This window comes from Megachile rotundata, chromosome 16 (assembly GCF_050947335.1).
Source record: "Megachile rotundata isolate GNS110a chromosome 16, iyMegRotu1, whole genome shotgun sequence".
Classification (NCBI taxonomy): domain Eukaryota; kingdom Metazoa; phylum Arthropoda; class Insecta; order Hymenoptera; family Megachilidae; genus Megachile; species Megachile rotundata.
The window spans coordinates 7,979,829-7,996,730 of record NC_134998.1 but is presented as its reverse complement, the minus strand read 5'-3'; the positions used below and the strand labels follow the sequence as shown (position 1 = coordinate 7,996,730).

The following is a 16,902-nucleotide window of genomic DNA, read 5'->3' as shown; positions in this document are numbered from 1 at the left end:
AATGATAAAAAATAAAAATTTTTAACTGATGTTACATACTGTTGCATTCAGAAACCACTGTTCCTTCAAACAATACTTTTCTATGAACTTATGCTAAAATTAAATATTGTTATTAAAAAAAAATAATAAACTTTTCAAATGAAATTGCAGACTGATGTCTTCAAGAACAACTGTTTCTTCAAACAATACATTTCTATGCACTTCTGCTGAAATTAATTATTGTTCTCCACAAAAAAAATAAAATTTTTAAACAATATTACACACTGTTGCCTTCAAGAACAACTGTTTCTTGAAACAATATTTTTCCATAGACTTCTATTGAAATTAATTATTGTTACCCAAAAAAATAAAATTTCTAAATGATGCATCACACTGTTACCTTCAAGAACAACTGTTCCTTCAAACAATACATTTCTATGCACTTCTGCTGAAATTAATTATTGTTCTCCACAAAAAAAATAAAATTTTTAAACAATATTACACACTGTTGCCTTCAAGAATAACTGTTTCTTGGAACAATATTTTTCCATAGACTTCTATTGAAATTAATTATTGTTACCCAAAAAAATAAAACTTCTAAATGATGCATCACACTGTTACCTTCAAGAGCAATTACTCCTTCAAATCACATTTTCCTGTAATTTTCTATACTGTATTTTTTACTTGAATTAATAGCATTGTCCAAAAAGGGGATGTAGAAGGGTGGGAGACAATTACAGGTGCAATGGGTCACATGCACCAGCTGTAAAAGAAAATGGTGGGGCAGGCGCAGGCGTGAAAGTCTTCGGTTTCACTTGACTTCGAGATCGGCACCTGACGCTAGTAGAAGAGGAAAAACAGTGAAGCTCGCGATTCCAAGCCGATCGAACGGATTCACAAGCGAAATCGTGCTGGTGCTGCTACACGATGCGACACCGGAAACGGACCTCGCTGCCGTTGCGATAAATCGAATCTGTCAAGTGCTTTTACTGTTCTCACGTGTGAAATATTCTTTAAACAGAGTTTCAGAGTCCTTTGTTTTCTTTTTTAAAGATCGACTTGAATGTAGCTTCTTCGAACGAAAAATTTGTGACTTCTGTTTAATAAACTCTTCTGTTAGGTCGACAGATAATTACAATTTTTGTAATAATTCTTTTTTGCAATTTTTGGATTTGATACTGAAATCGTTATTGTATCAAACTATTACTGTTTTGTATACTACAAGACTCATTTTACTCATTTTATTCTACAAGATTTGAAAATAAAAAGAATTTGATCAAAAGTGAAATATATCAAAAGTGAAATACAAATTTTTGGAAATAATTTGGTAAAAAAAATAGGAGATTCGTGTATCGAAAATATCAAAAGAAAAAGTAAAGGAAGTAGCGTCATGAAAATGCCGGCAGAGTCCTCGATTTATTGGGACTCGGTTGGTTCCCAGCGCTCCACTTCCGGTGGCAGTACAGGAAGCGCTAGCAGGCACTATGTGGACCCGTGGGACCTGGAGAACTACGCGTACCTGCGGCGTCACAGCGTTGCGGGACTGACGCAACAGGCGTCGCGACATCATCGGCATCAAGCACATCGCATGTCACAAGAATCTCGTGCGCATTCCGAGTATTGGTAAGTGAATTCTGTGTCACTAGGTAGGATTGGGTTTATGTTATTTGATAAAATGTGAATTGGTCTTTGTATAACATGGGGGCCGTAGAATGTCGAATACTGTATATGTATATGTAAAATACCTTATATGAATTGTTTATATTAGATTTCCATGGCTCCATATTTTTAGATTTGCAATTTCAAAATCTTGATTTGGAAGTTTTTGAATTTTTAATAACCAGGTCAGGATTTTATAGGTTTTTAAATTCGTAACTCTTCAAGTTAATAATTTGTAAATTTCCAAGTTCCTAAATCACTAATTCTCATATTTGTCATTTACAAGTTTTCAAATTCATTAGTCCTTGAGTTCCTAATGTCTAAGTCCTCAATTTCCAAGTTTCTATATTCTACATCTCTTAATTCTCATCCTGTGAATTTCTAAGTTCCCAAACTCATAAAACTGCAATTGCAAGGTTCCAATTCCTATAACCCCAATTTTTTAATTTCCAGTTTACTAAAATCCTGATTTCCACGTCGCTAGTTACCACATCCCCAATTTTCACTTTTCCAAATTTTAAAAATTCCAATTCCCACATCCCCAATTTTCACTTTTCTAAGTTTCTAAAATTTGGAATTTTCCAAATTTCTAAAATTCCAATTTCCACATCTCCAATTTGGAATTTTCCAAATTCCTAAAATTCTAATTCCCACACCCCTAATTTGGAATTTTCCAAATTCCTAAAATTCCAATTCCCACACCCCTAATTTGGAATTTTCCAAATTTCTAAAATTCCAATTCCCACATCTCTAATTTGGAATTTTCCAAATTTCTAAAATTCCTATTCCCACACCCCTAATTTGGAATTTTCCAAATTTCTAAAATTCCAATTCCCACACCCCCAATTTGGAATTTTTAAAATTTTTTAAATTTCAATTCCCACATCTCCAATTTGGAATTTTCCAAATACCTAATAACCCCAATTTCCAATTTTCCAAATTCCAAAAGCCTCAATCCCACATCCCCAATATTCAATTTTACATTTTTCTAAAACTTCAATTCTCACATCCCCAGATTCCTAAATCTTAATTTCCACATCTCCAATTTTCAAATCCTTAGTTCTCATCTTCCCAAATCCCTAAACATTCCAAATTTCCAAATGTGCAAATTTTAAAAATCTCAACCTGTACGTATAGAAATCCCAATATCCTTAATTTCTTGATTCCCAGTCTCCTAAATCCCCAATACTCACATCCCCAAATTCCTAAATCCCAATTCCCACATCTCCACTTCTCAAATCCCCAATTTCCAATTCTTCAATTCTCAAAATCCCCCATTTTCTATTTTTCCAAATTCCAAATTCCAAATTCCAACATGTCTAAACCTTCCACTCCCCAAAAACTTCATTACATTATCAATCCTACATGTATAGTACCAATATCAATCCTATATAGCACCAATATCAATCTCATATAGCACTAATATCAATCCTACATGTATAGTACCAATATCAATCCTATATAGCACCAATATCAATCTCATATAGCACCAATATCAATCCCATATAGCACTGATATCAATCCTACATGTATAGTACCAATATCAATCCTATGTAGCACCAATATCAATCCCATATAGCACTAATATCAATCCTACATATATAGTAACCATATCAATCCCATATAGCACTGATATCAATCCTATATAGCACCAATATCAATTCCATATTGCACCAATATCAATCCTATATAGCACTAATATCAATCCTACATGTATAGTACCAATATCAATCCTATGTAGCACCAATATCAATCCCATATAGCACTAATATCAATCCTACATATATAGTAACCATATCAATCCCATATAGCACTGATATCAATCCTATATAGCACCAATATCAATCCCATATTGCACCAACACCAATTCTATGTAGCACTAATATCAATCCTACATATATAGCACCCATATCAATCCCATATAGCACTGATATCAATCCTACATATATAGCACCCATATCAATCCCATATAGCACTGATATCAATCCTACATATACAATAGCACCCATATCAATCCCATATAGCACTAATATCAATCCTATATAGCACCCATATCACCCAAAAATTGAGTCCTCCGCTTCCTGAAGCTTGCGTCAGACGAAATTAAAATGGCGTCCACCACCCACCAAAATGGCACAAATTTTCCAGGTCGCGGTCGATAATCGATCTCTACATTGCATAAAAATACTCGTCATATCGTTTACAAGCATAACACGCGCTTCTTCCTTTTCGTTTTTCCTTCTTTCACACTCTGTTTAACCTAATATATTTTTCACGGCTCGCAATCGGCTCGCGAAAGATCGTATCGGTGGGCGCGAAGTAGGCCATGCTGTGTTCTTGAGCGTTGCACTCTTGTTGTAATATTTATGTATTACATTAAACTACACCTTCACTCATCCTATCTCTTTCGAAACACACGCAATTTTTCTTTTTTAGACACGCACCAGAGATATAACGATGTAAATGAAGATATTCAATTTTCGGAAAAGGCGCAATTACTTTCTACTTTTTTAAAATTCTGAGATTAAGAACAATTATGTACATACGTGGAGCAGGCAGTCGCAATGAAATGTTTAGTTAATTTCGATTTCTATTCATTTGCAATTGTAATTGTGTTTCAAAAACATTATTCAATCGGAAGATAATGTTATACGAGGCATCCTGGACTGCAATTGGTATTAGAATTTGAAAAGAACATGAGTGCTGAAAAGGTTAGGTAAACATGCAGTGAACGCTACAGGTCCAAGTGTGTATCTAAATTACAAGTTTTTTATTTGAGATTAAATTGTTTATTACGAATTGTGGAATTACTACAAGAATCTTAAGATTTTACATAAATTTGCATTTGAATGGGAAAGAAGGTTATGTTCATAATAAGGTTATGTTCATAGTAAAGTTATGTTTGTAATAAGGTTATGTTCATAGTAAAGCTATGTTCATAATAAGGTTATGTTCATAGTAAAGTTATGTTCATATCAAGGTTATGTTCATAGTAAAGTTATGTTCATATCAAGGTTATGTTCATAGTAAAGTTATGATCACAATAAGGTTATGTTCATAGTAAAGTCATGATCACAATAAGGTTATGTTCATAGTAAAGTTATGTTCATATCAAGGTTATGTTCATAGTAAAGTTATGATCACAATAAGGTTATGTTCATAGTAAAGTTATGTTCATATCAAGGTTATGTTTACAGTAAAGTTATGTTCATATCAAGGTTATGTTCATAGTAAAGTTATGTTCATATCAAGGTTATGTTCATATCAAGGTTATGTTCATAGTAAAGTTATGATCACAATAAGGTTATGTTCATAGTAAAGTTATGTTCATATCAAGGTTATGTTCATAGTAAAATTATGATCACAATAAGGTTATGTTCATAGTAAAGTTATGATCACAATAAGGTTATGTTCATAGTAAAGTTATGTTCATATCAAGGTTATGTTTACAGTAAAGTTATGTTCATAATAAGGTTATGTTTCTAATAAAGTTATGTTCATAATAAGGTTATGTTCACAATAAAATTATATTCATAATAAGGTTATGTTCAAAATAAAATTATATTCATAATAAGATTATCTTCACAATAAAATTATATTCATAATAAGGTTACGTTCACATTAAAATAATATTAATAATAAGGTTATGTTCACAATTAATGAGGTTATGTTTCCAACTACACCAAAGATCCATCAAGTCTTGCTACCCAATTGACCAACTTTGATTCTTCCATCATTTCATTATGAAACTATCGTTCTTTTTTTTTTTAAATGTTATCCATCATGCTTATGTACTTGCATAATAAAACTAACCACATGTCGGTGCACAATTACGACGATTTAATTGCCGGAAAGAGACACTTCCTTTAATCGTAATAGGCATTCATCAACCATCCAACCGAGGTACAATGAACCCTATGACTGCGTTTAAATCGATCACTCGAATCGAGCCGGTGAAAGGCGGGGTCTCTTGAGTGGTTTCGCACAACGAGCGCGGCTAATTTACTGATTTTCAAGCGAAAAATCGCGGGAACGCAATTAATGATAATAAACTGCAACCGCCTCGGGCGCGTTGTTGTAACTGACATTTTCCATTGCGGCGTTGCGGGTGTCGCAAATTCAGTATTTGGGGATTTCTGGGATTTCTGGGATTTGGAGACTTTGGAAATTTAGGGATTTTGGGGATTTTGGAATTTTTGGGATTTGTTGATTTCTGGAATTTGGGGATTTTGGGGTTTTTGGGGATTTCTGGGATTTGGAGACTTTGGGAATTTGGGGATTTTGGGGATTTTGGGGATTTTGGGGATTTGGGGATCTTGGGATTTATTGATTTCTGGAATTTGGGGAATTTAGGGATTTGGGGGTTTTTGGGGATTTCTGGGATTTGGAGACTTTGGGAATTTGGGGATTTTGGGGATTTGGGGATCTTGGGATTTGTTGATTTTTTGAATTTAGGGAATTTGGGGTTTTTGGGATTTGGAGATTTGGGATTCGGGAATTTGGGAATTTTGGAATTTAGGGAATTTGAGGAATTTGGTGAATTTGGGGATTTGAGGATGTGGGAATTTTGGGATTTTGGGATTTTGGAATTTTGGAATTTTGGAATTTTGGGATTTTGGGATTTGGAGATCTTGGGGATCTTGGGATTTGTTGATTTCTGAAATTTGGGGAATTCAGGGTTTTTGGGATTTGGGAATTTGGGAAATTTTGGGAATCTTAGGAATTTCATTAATTTTGAGAAACTTGGGAATTTTGTGATTTGGAAATGTAAATTCCGAAATGTGACTTGGGGATTTCAGTAATTTGAAGATCTGAAAATTTGTAAATGTATATATGTAACAACCCCCAAATTTTCCTCCCAATATCATACATAAAATATTAAAAATATAACAACCACCTTCAATCGTTAAAACGAGAAACCTAACCTAAAAAGTCAACTGCTTTCTCCGACTAAAAAGCCTGAGTCCCCCGTTAAACGATGTACCAAGATGAGAACGTATCTTACCGCGAATTTTGCGGTATTTATACGGTAAACAGGCACTAATTAAGGGACTAATTAACAAAGTAACGTACAAACACCGTAGGTATTCGTCGTCGACGAGAGAACCGGGCTACGTCGCACCAGCTTTCGTGGAAGAATTGTATTGTGGACCAGTCAGGCCAACGAACAATAGTTGTTATTATCACCAGCCGATCTACGAGGACGAGGTACCGGATTACGTCGCCCCGTTTCCGGTCTACGCGCCTCTCTCCGGTAAGATTAATTGCTTTTTCCCTGAAAGTACTCCCTAACTATCGAATCGAGGCTCATGCAGTAAATTAGAGAACGGGGAAACAACGGAAATTGTTTTCACTGAGAAAGCTACGGCTTGATAGTTCTTTTGGGACCGCAGTTTAGTTAAACTGGTCGTGGGAGGTTAGGTTAGAAGATGGCGGCTTTACAAAATGGCCGGTGTTTGGTACGCAGTCAATTTTTGTTATGCGTATGAATTTTATTGTGGCGATGATATTTATTCGGAAATGATATTTATTTGGGGATGATATTTATTTGGGGATGATGTTTATTTGGGGTTGAATGTGATATGCAATTTATTTTGGTGATTATGTTGTGATGTACTATGTTGTATGTGTTAGGTTAGGTTAAGTATTATACACGATTGATGTGCTGTAATATAACATGGTGTATAATGCAGCATATCACTGAATATCATGGGGATAATAAAGTGTGGCACATATAATTTCATAGTAATGTATGTAATACATTTCAATGCAATGTATTAAAATGTAACGTCATGTGAAATATAGCTTATGCCACATAGACTACATTATAATACATACAAGCATATCCTAATATATTCTAGAATTTTTTGTATATCATTGCATATCAAGGTATAGCATCGCACAGGATATGTCATTTCAAATGATGTAGTATATTGAAGTATAACATAATTTGTCATATGTCAGTATAACAGAACGTACCTTAACATGGCATAGCATATTATGTCGTAGCATAGCATATCGTGTTGACGTGTCATATCATAATGTTATGTCATATCGTGATGGAACATACAGTAACTTTATTAGAGTAGATTATAAGACAGTATAATAAATTATATAGCATATCATGTCATACACCTTAGAATGTTATAGCATATCATCGCGGACATCATAGAACATTATAGCATATCATGGTAGACATCATTGAATGTTATAGCATATCGTGCCATATGTCAAAGAACGTTATAGCATATCATGACATATAGATATCATTGAATGTTATAGCATATCGTGTCATATGTCAAAGAACGTTATAGCATATCATGGTAGACATCATTGAATGTCATAGCATATCATGTCATATGTCAAAGAACGTTATATCATATCATGGTAGACATCATTGAATGTCATAGCATATCGTGTCATATGTCAAAGAACGTTATAGCATATCATGACATATAGACATCATTGAATGTTAAAGCATATCGTGTCGTATGTCAAAGAACGTTATAGCATATCATGACATATACATATCATTGAATGTTATAGCATATCGTGTCATATGTCAAAGAACGTTATAGCATATCATGTCATACATCAAAGAACGTTATACCATATCACACCACGCATCATAAAACATTACAGCATATCATCTCATACATAATAAAATAAAGCATATCGCACCACATATCGCAGAATACTAACATAACCTACAAAACACAATGAACAAACATCCAGTAACACAAAACGGATCTCCCAAGGACACATAAATAATCGATGTGACAAATCGTCGCTGATCGAAAGCATATCGGCGATTCGTCACGCGTCGCAATAACTCGACCACGATTTCTATCGTGTCCTAGAAAGCCTCTATCGCTATATCGAATCGTCCTTTACACGCTTCTGCGACGCGTGATTATTATTACTATTTCCACTGGCTTTCGAGCGTTTCTGCTTTCTCTCGCAAACGCTAAATCATCCATGCGAATGACATTTATATTCTCAATGGGCGGATACGCAGATACATTTGTTCCTCGTTCATTGCAAAATCCCAGGAACCTGTAACCTGTACCAAATGCTGCAACTTTCGATCAATGCAATGCGGATTTAATTGTAATTTTAGATTGAAGACAGTGGAGCTAAGGGTCAGTACACCAATTATGAGCACCAATTAGGTTTACAAAATTTTATATTAATTCCCAATGTTCAGGGGTCAATAAGCACCAACTCCGAGTGTGATTTTGGAACCTCTGAAAATTGATACCTTGTTTATCTTATGGCGTATTGGTCAGTAGACAGGTTTCCAAAAATGTGCAAAAGTGCGACTTCGTAATTCCAGTAATTTGAAGCCACATATTTTGTCACACTTTTTCAGAGATATTCTTCAGACCATACTTAAGAGTCCCATTTCGCAATTTCGCTTCGAAAACTTTTTAACAAACGTTTCTACATGCTTGCGTTATGAAGTTAAAAAGTTTTCAAAGCGAAATTGCAAAATCTCTATAAGACAGTCTAAAGAATATCTCTGAGAGTGACAAAATTTTTTGGCTTCAAATTACTGGAATTACGAAGTCATTTTTCACATTTTTGGAAATCTCTCCCGACCAGAGCACCATGACAGTATCAATTCTCCGCTGGAGATCCTAAAAGTCCCCAAGAAAGCTCGGAGGTCCCCAGACTCAAGGAATCAAGGTCCTCAAGAAATTAAGTTGCTCGGCAAAGAGAAATTTGTTTAAACACTAAAGAGAAATTTAAACTGCAAAAAGATTCGATGATATCTGTCAGAGAAATTTAAGATGATTTCAAATATAACGTGGAATAAATTACGGAATTCAGCGCCCGCCTAGTCGGTTCGGTGCCTCAGCGTCTACTTCACCCAAAAAATTGTGCTCGGTGCATACTCGATTTGACTTTTTATGAAAACACAAACTTTGATCAGTTTTTATGTTTGATATCTTTGTATCACAGCTCGTTGTTCAATTTATAAGTGAAAGGTTAGTGATCGTAAGCTCGTAAATAAGCAGGTGCCATAAAAGGCGGACGGTTCCATGGAATACCGACGGATACTTTTGGTAAAGTCTGGTCGCCGGCCATTAATGGCGACCGGTCCTGAAACGGAAGCGCATTCCTCGAGGAAACGCGTGCGCTGGCACACGCAGCGTGGACTTCAACCAATTGCATAACGTTTTCAAGTCGTGACACGTAATCGTGTCGCACCATGTGCAAGCATATCGATTAACGAGGAGAAAACGAGCTCGATAGTCGATTTTCGATCACTGCCAACTTTTATGCGATTCATAAATCAGCGATAAGTAGAGAATCATACACGTCCTTGTTCCGAATGGGAAGGAAGGCGTCGGTGGGCGTATTATACACCCGTTTCCCTAGTAACTTATTAAAATCAAGCCTAGTGACCCATTTTCGTTGCATGTTATATCGCAATCGGTATCTAAGATTCAGATGATTCATTGCTGCGGTCACGAGTGTACTTAATAATTGAAGTTTTTAAATTCTTAAATCTTCAAATTCGGAGTTGCTAATTTTCATATCTCTAATTTCCATGCATCCAAACTCCTAAATTTCCAGTTCCCAAATACGCAATTTCCAAGCGCCCCAATTTCCAAATCCCAAATTCCCAAAGTCCTAATTTCCAAATTCCTAAAATCCCGAATTCTTAAATTTCCAAATCCCAAATTCCTAATTTCCAAATTCCTAAAATCCCGAATTCTTAAATTCCCAAATTCCTAACTCTGAAATTCCTACAATCCCAAATTACTAAAAGCCCAATCCCAAGTCCCCAATTCCCACATCCACAATTTCCAACTCCCCAAATTTCTAGAACCCCAATTCCCACAATTCCAACTTTCAGTTCACAAAAATACATCCAAGATTTCTAAACTCGCGAAAATGATAAAAATTACGTGATCGAGCAACCACAAAGCAACGGAACTGTTTTTGGCTGACCACAAACGGTTACTACTTTCACAAGAAAAAAAAAAACTTGTTATGTAAACTCGTATCGTAAATTGTTCTCCTGATGAGGGAAACAATCAGCAACTAGAAAATTGATTGCTTAGCGGCGGTAAACAAGTGGAACATCGATATTTTGTTTTTGAGAAAGTTGTTTACAGCATACAAAATTGGATCGGATGTTCTTTGGTAGCTTTCTCTTCGAAAGTGATAAAGTATAACATATTTCATATATCATTTTTCCTGATGTAGATATGCGGAGATATCCGTAGTTTTCTACTTTTAATTAATCAATCCTCGAAAGTTAGCTAATGTATTTATGATATGCTTGTTAATGTTACAGAAGTGAGACACGGCGAGTTTATGGAAGACCACAGGCGGCCCAGGCACAGATGCAAATCGATGCCTATGAAAGATATTCAGAGGTATTCTCCAGTTTCATTTCTGTAAATTAGTGTTTCATGCAAAATAATTGCTAAATATTTTGTTTGAGGTCTATGTATATTGATCGTACGCCACCGATGAGTACCGTGGACTTAGGTAAATATAAATAATTATACTTGTTATATAGTGGACTAATATTGCTAAATAAATATACGAGTACCGATGTCAACCCACGAGTTGGCGCGTGACCCAGCTGTTTAACTACTATCAGAATAGAAAAATGGACGCCATTTTCGGTATACTGGCTCGCACACCAATTAGACCAAAAATGACAGTCGGCAAACGTCTCGAGATAGCGCGAATCGCGTTCAGCAGTTATGGTCATTATTCTTATTTGCCGAAATGTAACTGGAAGTGTTCACGGTGGATAGGTGGAGCGAGTGGCTTCTTTTACTCTGGCTCGACTTACGCGCCAACTCCTGGCTTGTCTGCAGTAGAGACTGTGATGATCCGAGGGAACGTAGGGATTCTGGGAAGCTAGGAAATATGGCGATTCCGAGGACTGTGAGAATCTGGGGAATTCAGGAACTGTAGAGAATGTGGGGATGTGGGGACCTGGGGATCCGAGGGACTGCGGACTGTGGAGATCCTAGCGAACTTGGCACTGGAGACTGAAACTGTGGATATATAGGGAATTTAGGGGTCTGGAACTGTGGAGACTCTGGGGACTATGGCGAAGTATAGGTGTCCTATACTAGTATATCAAGAGTGCGTCAGGAGTGCGTCATTAGTATATCAAGATTGCGTTACGAGTGCGTCACTAGTATATCAAGAGTGCGTCACGAGTGCGTCACTAGTATATCAAGAGTGCGTCACGAGTGGACGCACCTATATGCACTTTTACAAATGTCTATTAAGTAAAACTGTTCCCATGACACTAAATGAGAATTTAATAAGAAAAACAAAATGGAGGCCCGAGTACAAATTAAAGAGTCCCAAATTATCCTCCATGCCAATTCATGGGTTGATATCCTCGCACTATATAGCCGTTCTCCTGTCTTTTAAATAATTTCAACCAAAATTTATCGAATCGATTTATTTTTACAGATGTACCAGACCACCATTCGCGAAGAGAATATCACTCAATGGAACAAGAAAAGTGCATGATGCACATTGTACCGCCCACGCATCTCGATCTGAACACGTATGGACACTTAAAGATCGATTACACGAACAGCTGGAACTCGCTGAATCGCAAAATCAGTAAATAACTCCGACAGAAAAGAAACAAATGTGTACTTAAGAATTTCTGAATCGAACCAAAAATTGTTGCTAGTGTTAATTTACTGGAATAAGAGTTATTATATAGATACTTCGTGTTATAATATATAGTTGTATTTTAAACGAGATCAAATGTAGCTTCGCTGTCTTCGGAGAACAACTTCCTCTTCTTGTTTCCGTCGGGTTTATTACCGCTGGTGGCCTCCATAGGTGTGTTGATCCTTTCTACGTTCAATTTTGGCCACCTTGAATATTATAATTTTAATTAGTTAATGTGGAAATGTAATATAATAGTTGATAATTAAATCACAGTACCTAAAGGAGGTATTCTGTTTATTTTTGTTGGGGTTGCTTGACACAGTCCTTTTCTTTGGCTCATTCTGAAAAGGTAGTTTATTAATAATAGAGGAGAGAGTATTATGGAAAAATCGGAAGGTATTATACCGAGGTATCCTTTTTAGCGTTCTGTAACAACATTTTGTATCTTTGTAGTTCATCAGAATGTTTCTGTTTTAACAAAGCTATATCTTCTTGGTACTTATCTTCTTGCATTGATAATTGAGATCTCAGGACTTCAACTTCTTCCTGTAGTCGATATGCTGTTCAAAAAATAATAATAACAATATATGAGAAATTGCAATAAGTGTAGGTGAATAGATACTCAAGTATATAACAACATATGAAAAATTACAATAACAGTAGGTGAATAGATACTCAAAGAAGAGATTATAAGAATTGAACGAATTCTCATAACAAATTTCAGAAGTCCATAAAAAAAGAAATAAGTAAAAAGTATACTAAACTACTGCTAAACTTACTCTGATCATTAGCATTGCAATCAGCATTAATAAGTCTCAAATGATCGCACTGTTCTTTTAACTCCTCGATCGTCTTCAAAAGACCGTCCTTCTCTGACTGCAATCCAACCACCGTAGTCTTGTATCTTTTTTCCAAAAGCAAATAAGTTTTCGATAATTTTTCCAAATTCTGCGTCATCCTCTGCGAGCGTTCTTTCTCCATCGTCACAGTTTCCTCTTGTATCTGACAATACGCCTTCAAACCTACGTACGCCTGCGAACGTCATAAAAATTGATAAATTATCCGATAATTTAATAAATTGTAAATGAATTGTCGTACGTCGCGAATTCTTGCAAATTCTTCGAGGACTCCTTGAAACTCGCAGCTTACGTACTCTGCGTTCTCCATTTTGGACGCTTTCGAACTTCGAAGGCTTAGCCGAGACTCGAACCAGTGGTTCGTGTCCAATCTATTAAAAAACTGTACTTTTTCTCTAATTTTTGTTAACTGTAATTCAAAAGTTATTCTTCTTCAAAAATTATATTCCTTAAATCATTTTTGAGTTAAAGGTATCTTCGTTGAAATCGTTTGAAATGAAAAATTGTACAACTTAGCATGGACACAAACCCATGGGTTTCTGTCTACGGAAATAAAGCTTCATTTATACGACAATCTCATAAAAATTACATCGTTACATTAAAATTCAAAACATTACAAAAAGGTCTCTTTCTTTATTACAATATTTTTGTTAGTATAAAATTATATTTCAGAAACATCATGCAACTATTACAAAAAAATTCTTACAAATAAACGAGAAGCAAAAATTGAACGAACAATGAAATTAAAATAGATTATATAAAAAAAAATTGCGAGTGTTGAAAATGCAAGCGAAGTTGCGCGCGAAATGAAACGAATGTGCGAACGTTTTGTTTGCACGGCAAAATGACAGACTTAATCAACCACTGAAAATGCGCGATGCAATCTAAATCAACGATCACTATCACTAACGAGAACGGTTCAGATAAATCGATGGAAGAGTCTGTTTTCGAGCAGATATGCGATACGATATTCGTCTTGATTCCCGAAGGTAGGTCGAACCTTGAAATCGATCTGATTCATTGAAGACGCGATAAGGTTACATCGTTGAAAAAGGACGATTCTAGTTGACCTTCGATAAAAAAATTTTTATTTCAATCTTCGGTAATTTTGCAAAGTTCGAAAGATCCGTAATTAGAAATACGGTGTTGACTCAGTGACGAATCGATTCAATAGTCAGCTAGAATTTAAACGGATGTGTAATTGTCATTGCACTGACCATAGATACGTAATTATGATGGGGTTCTATGACAGTTCCACGACTGAAGCAGCTGTTCCTAAATTGGAGCCAGCTTGGCACCGATGACAGAGTGCAACTGGACGCGAAAGTTGCTAGCTGGTGTTGCCCTAACAGACGACAGCTTTATAAACCATTGCAGGAGGCTTTGATTCGGTGGGAGACGGTCCAGGATACACAAGGTTAATTTATGTTCTTTTTCGTAGTATGACATAACTAGAAGGGTTTCGTACGAATATGGTGGGTATAGGGTACACTATAGTTATGATGCAGCATGCATTTTACGGTAAAATATGGCATACGTATAGTAAAGTACGATTTGATACGCTTATTATATGGTGTGACATGTTACGGAGACGACACTGTTACGATACGGTTGCGTTATGGTTGCGAGTCGGTTACGGTACGGCACGGTTCGGTACGGTTATGGTACGGTAAGGTTACGGTACGATACGGTACGCTACGGTACGGTACGGTAACGGTACGATACGATACGGCTACGGTACTGTTACGGTACGGTACGGATACGGTACGGTACGGCTACGGTACGGTACGGCTACGGTACGGTACGGTACGGTACGGCTACGGTACTGTTACGGTACGGTTATGGTAAGGTTATGGTACGGTAAGGCTACGGTACGATACGGTACGGTACGGCAAGGTTACGCCACGGTATGGTATGGTAAGGTTACGGTACGATACGATACGATACGATACGGTACGGTCCGGTACGCTACGGTACGGTACGGTACGGTAACGGTACGATACGATACGGCTACGGTACTGTTACGGTACGGTACGGATACGGATACGGTACGGCTACGGTACGGTACGGTACGGCTACGGTACGATACGGTACGGTACGGCAAGGTTACGCCACGGTATGGTATGGCAAGGTTACGGTACGATACGATACGATACGATACGGTACGGTACGGTACGATACGGCAAGGTTACGGCACGGTACGGTACGGTACGGTAACGGTACGATACAATACGGCCACGGTACTGTTACGGTACTGTTACGGTACGGTACGGTTAGGGTACTGTACGGTTACGGCACGGTACGGCTACGGTACGGTGCATGACGGTCCGATCTTATGTCGGTACGATAACTGCAGTTATGATAAATACGTTATAATATTGATGCATGAATATGGTATTAAACGATACGGTACAGTTACGATACGTTACATTACGGTACGGTTACGATACGTTACGTTACGGTACGGTTACGATACGTTACGATACGGTTACGATGCGTTACGATACGGTTACGGTACGACACGGTACGGTTACGATACGATACGATACTGTACCATACACATACGATACAATATGATATATCATATTTATAAAAACAGTACAGTATCGCATTGATATAGCATACGGTCGTCCTCATCGACACGGTACGTTACGTTGCGGATACGCTACGGATCTCTCCAAATTGCTAACACGACAAGAATTTTCTAATCCGATAAATTTTCTCGAGGTAAAAATCGTTTGAAGTAGCTCATCACAAAAATCATTAAGTTTCTCCAACCGAAACTTATTAACATCCCGAGCATATAATTTTCTCGTTTCAATCGATCACCAGAGAATTATCCATTCAAGTCACAGCCCGTTAAGTCATAATTATTCAACGATTCAACAGGCGCTCCCGGCTGCGAGCCAGGTATGGTTTCGTTTTCGTGCGATCCACAGTTGGAGGAGGAACTAGTCAGCGTTATATACAGTTTGGAGCTGTTGTTTACGAAGAATTGCAGGGGCAAAGAGATCGATATGGACTATGAAATTGGTCGCTGCACAGACATCAAAGGGGAGATGTCCTTAAACCTGAATAGCGACACTAATCTGCGTTCCATGCTCAGTCCGAAGGATAGAACACCGCATTCCGTGCACAGTTGTGGTTACATCGCTGATTTCAAGAAATCTGATGATGATCTCAGTGGATATCTGACTAATTAAATGTGAAATTGACCTGTTTCCATCGAACAACGAACTGCGTTTCGTTTCTACATTCTTTCTTTATATGCATACATCAATCGCGGTCATTTTGAATAATATAGTGATCTACAGATACGAGTCTGGATTTTTTAAATGCCATCTTAATTTTCAGCGGACAAGGCGTGAGAGACCATACGATATGACGTGACATGAATTTAAAAAGTTTTTAAACACGGTAACAACTTTTTGTCATCTTACCTTGATCAGTTAATGAATTTTTAATCTTTCCTCTTCCTCCTTCGTAAACATCGAAATTATTCATCAAGCGGAAAATTTGAGGACAATCCAAGATACCAGCAGGAGTAATGACATAAAATAGTTTATTAATCATCATTATGAGGGCCAAGGTGTACGAGCATACATTCAAATAATACATGTCGATCAATTAATACAACGAAAGTCAAAAAAGAAGGAAACAATACGAACGAAAAAAATCCGGATCGCGTCTCGCGAACGCTGGATCGCCTCCTAAGGACATTAATTACTACGCCGTG

General features: G+C 36.8%; 3 protein-coding genes across 4 annotated transcripts; 2 read left to right on the top strand and 1 right to left on the bottom strand.

Annotated features, from left to right (window-relative positions):
- Positions 1-783: 783 nt before the first annotated feature.
- LOC100874958 (uncharacterized) lies at positions 784-12,593 on the top strand. The gene is made up of 5 exons (XM_003702686.3): positions 784-1,602; positions 6,723-6,892; positions 10,949-11,030; positions 11,099-11,145; positions 12,097-12,593. Exons 1-5 carry the CDS (start codon positions 1,370-1,372, stop codon positions 12,258-12,260), a joined length of 696 nt encoding a protein of 231 aa, XP_003702734.1. The 5' UTR covers positions 784-1,369; the 3' UTR covers positions 12,261-12,593.
- Positions 12,369-14,461, bottom strand: LOC100883247 (uncharacterized). 2 transcript variants are annotated; one of them, XM_012283887.2, is made up of 6 exons: positions 14,384-14,461; positions 13,408-13,575; positions 13,089-13,341; positions 12,715-12,869; positions 12,586-12,650; positions 12,369-12,515 (listed from the first exon to the last, which is right to left on the bottom strand). In XM_012283887.2, exons 1-6 carry the CDS (start codon positions 14,384-14,386, stop codon positions 12,389-12,391), a joined length of 771 nt encoding a protein of 256 aa, XP_012139277.1. In that variant the 5' UTR covers positions 14,387-14,461; the 3' UTR covers positions 12,369-12,388. The 2 variants fall into 2 exon arrangements, with proteins under 2 accessions (XP_012139277.1, XP_076397031.1); XM_076540916.1 differs by lacking the exon at positions 13,408-13,575 and having other exon boundaries at positions 14,384-14,456.
- On the top strand, positions 13,571-16,483 carry LOC100874845 (uncharacterized). Its single transcript, XM_012283888.2, has 3 exons — positions 13,571-14,155; positions 14,419-14,583; positions 16,056-16,483. The coding sequence occupies exons 1-3, from the start codon at positions 14,044-14,046 to the stop codon at positions 16,367-16,369; spliced, it is 591 nt and encodes a 196-aa protein (XP_012139278.2). The 5' UTR covers positions 13,571-14,043; the 3' UTR covers positions 16,370-16,483.
- The last annotated feature ends 419 nt before the right edge of the window (positions 16,484-16,902 follow it).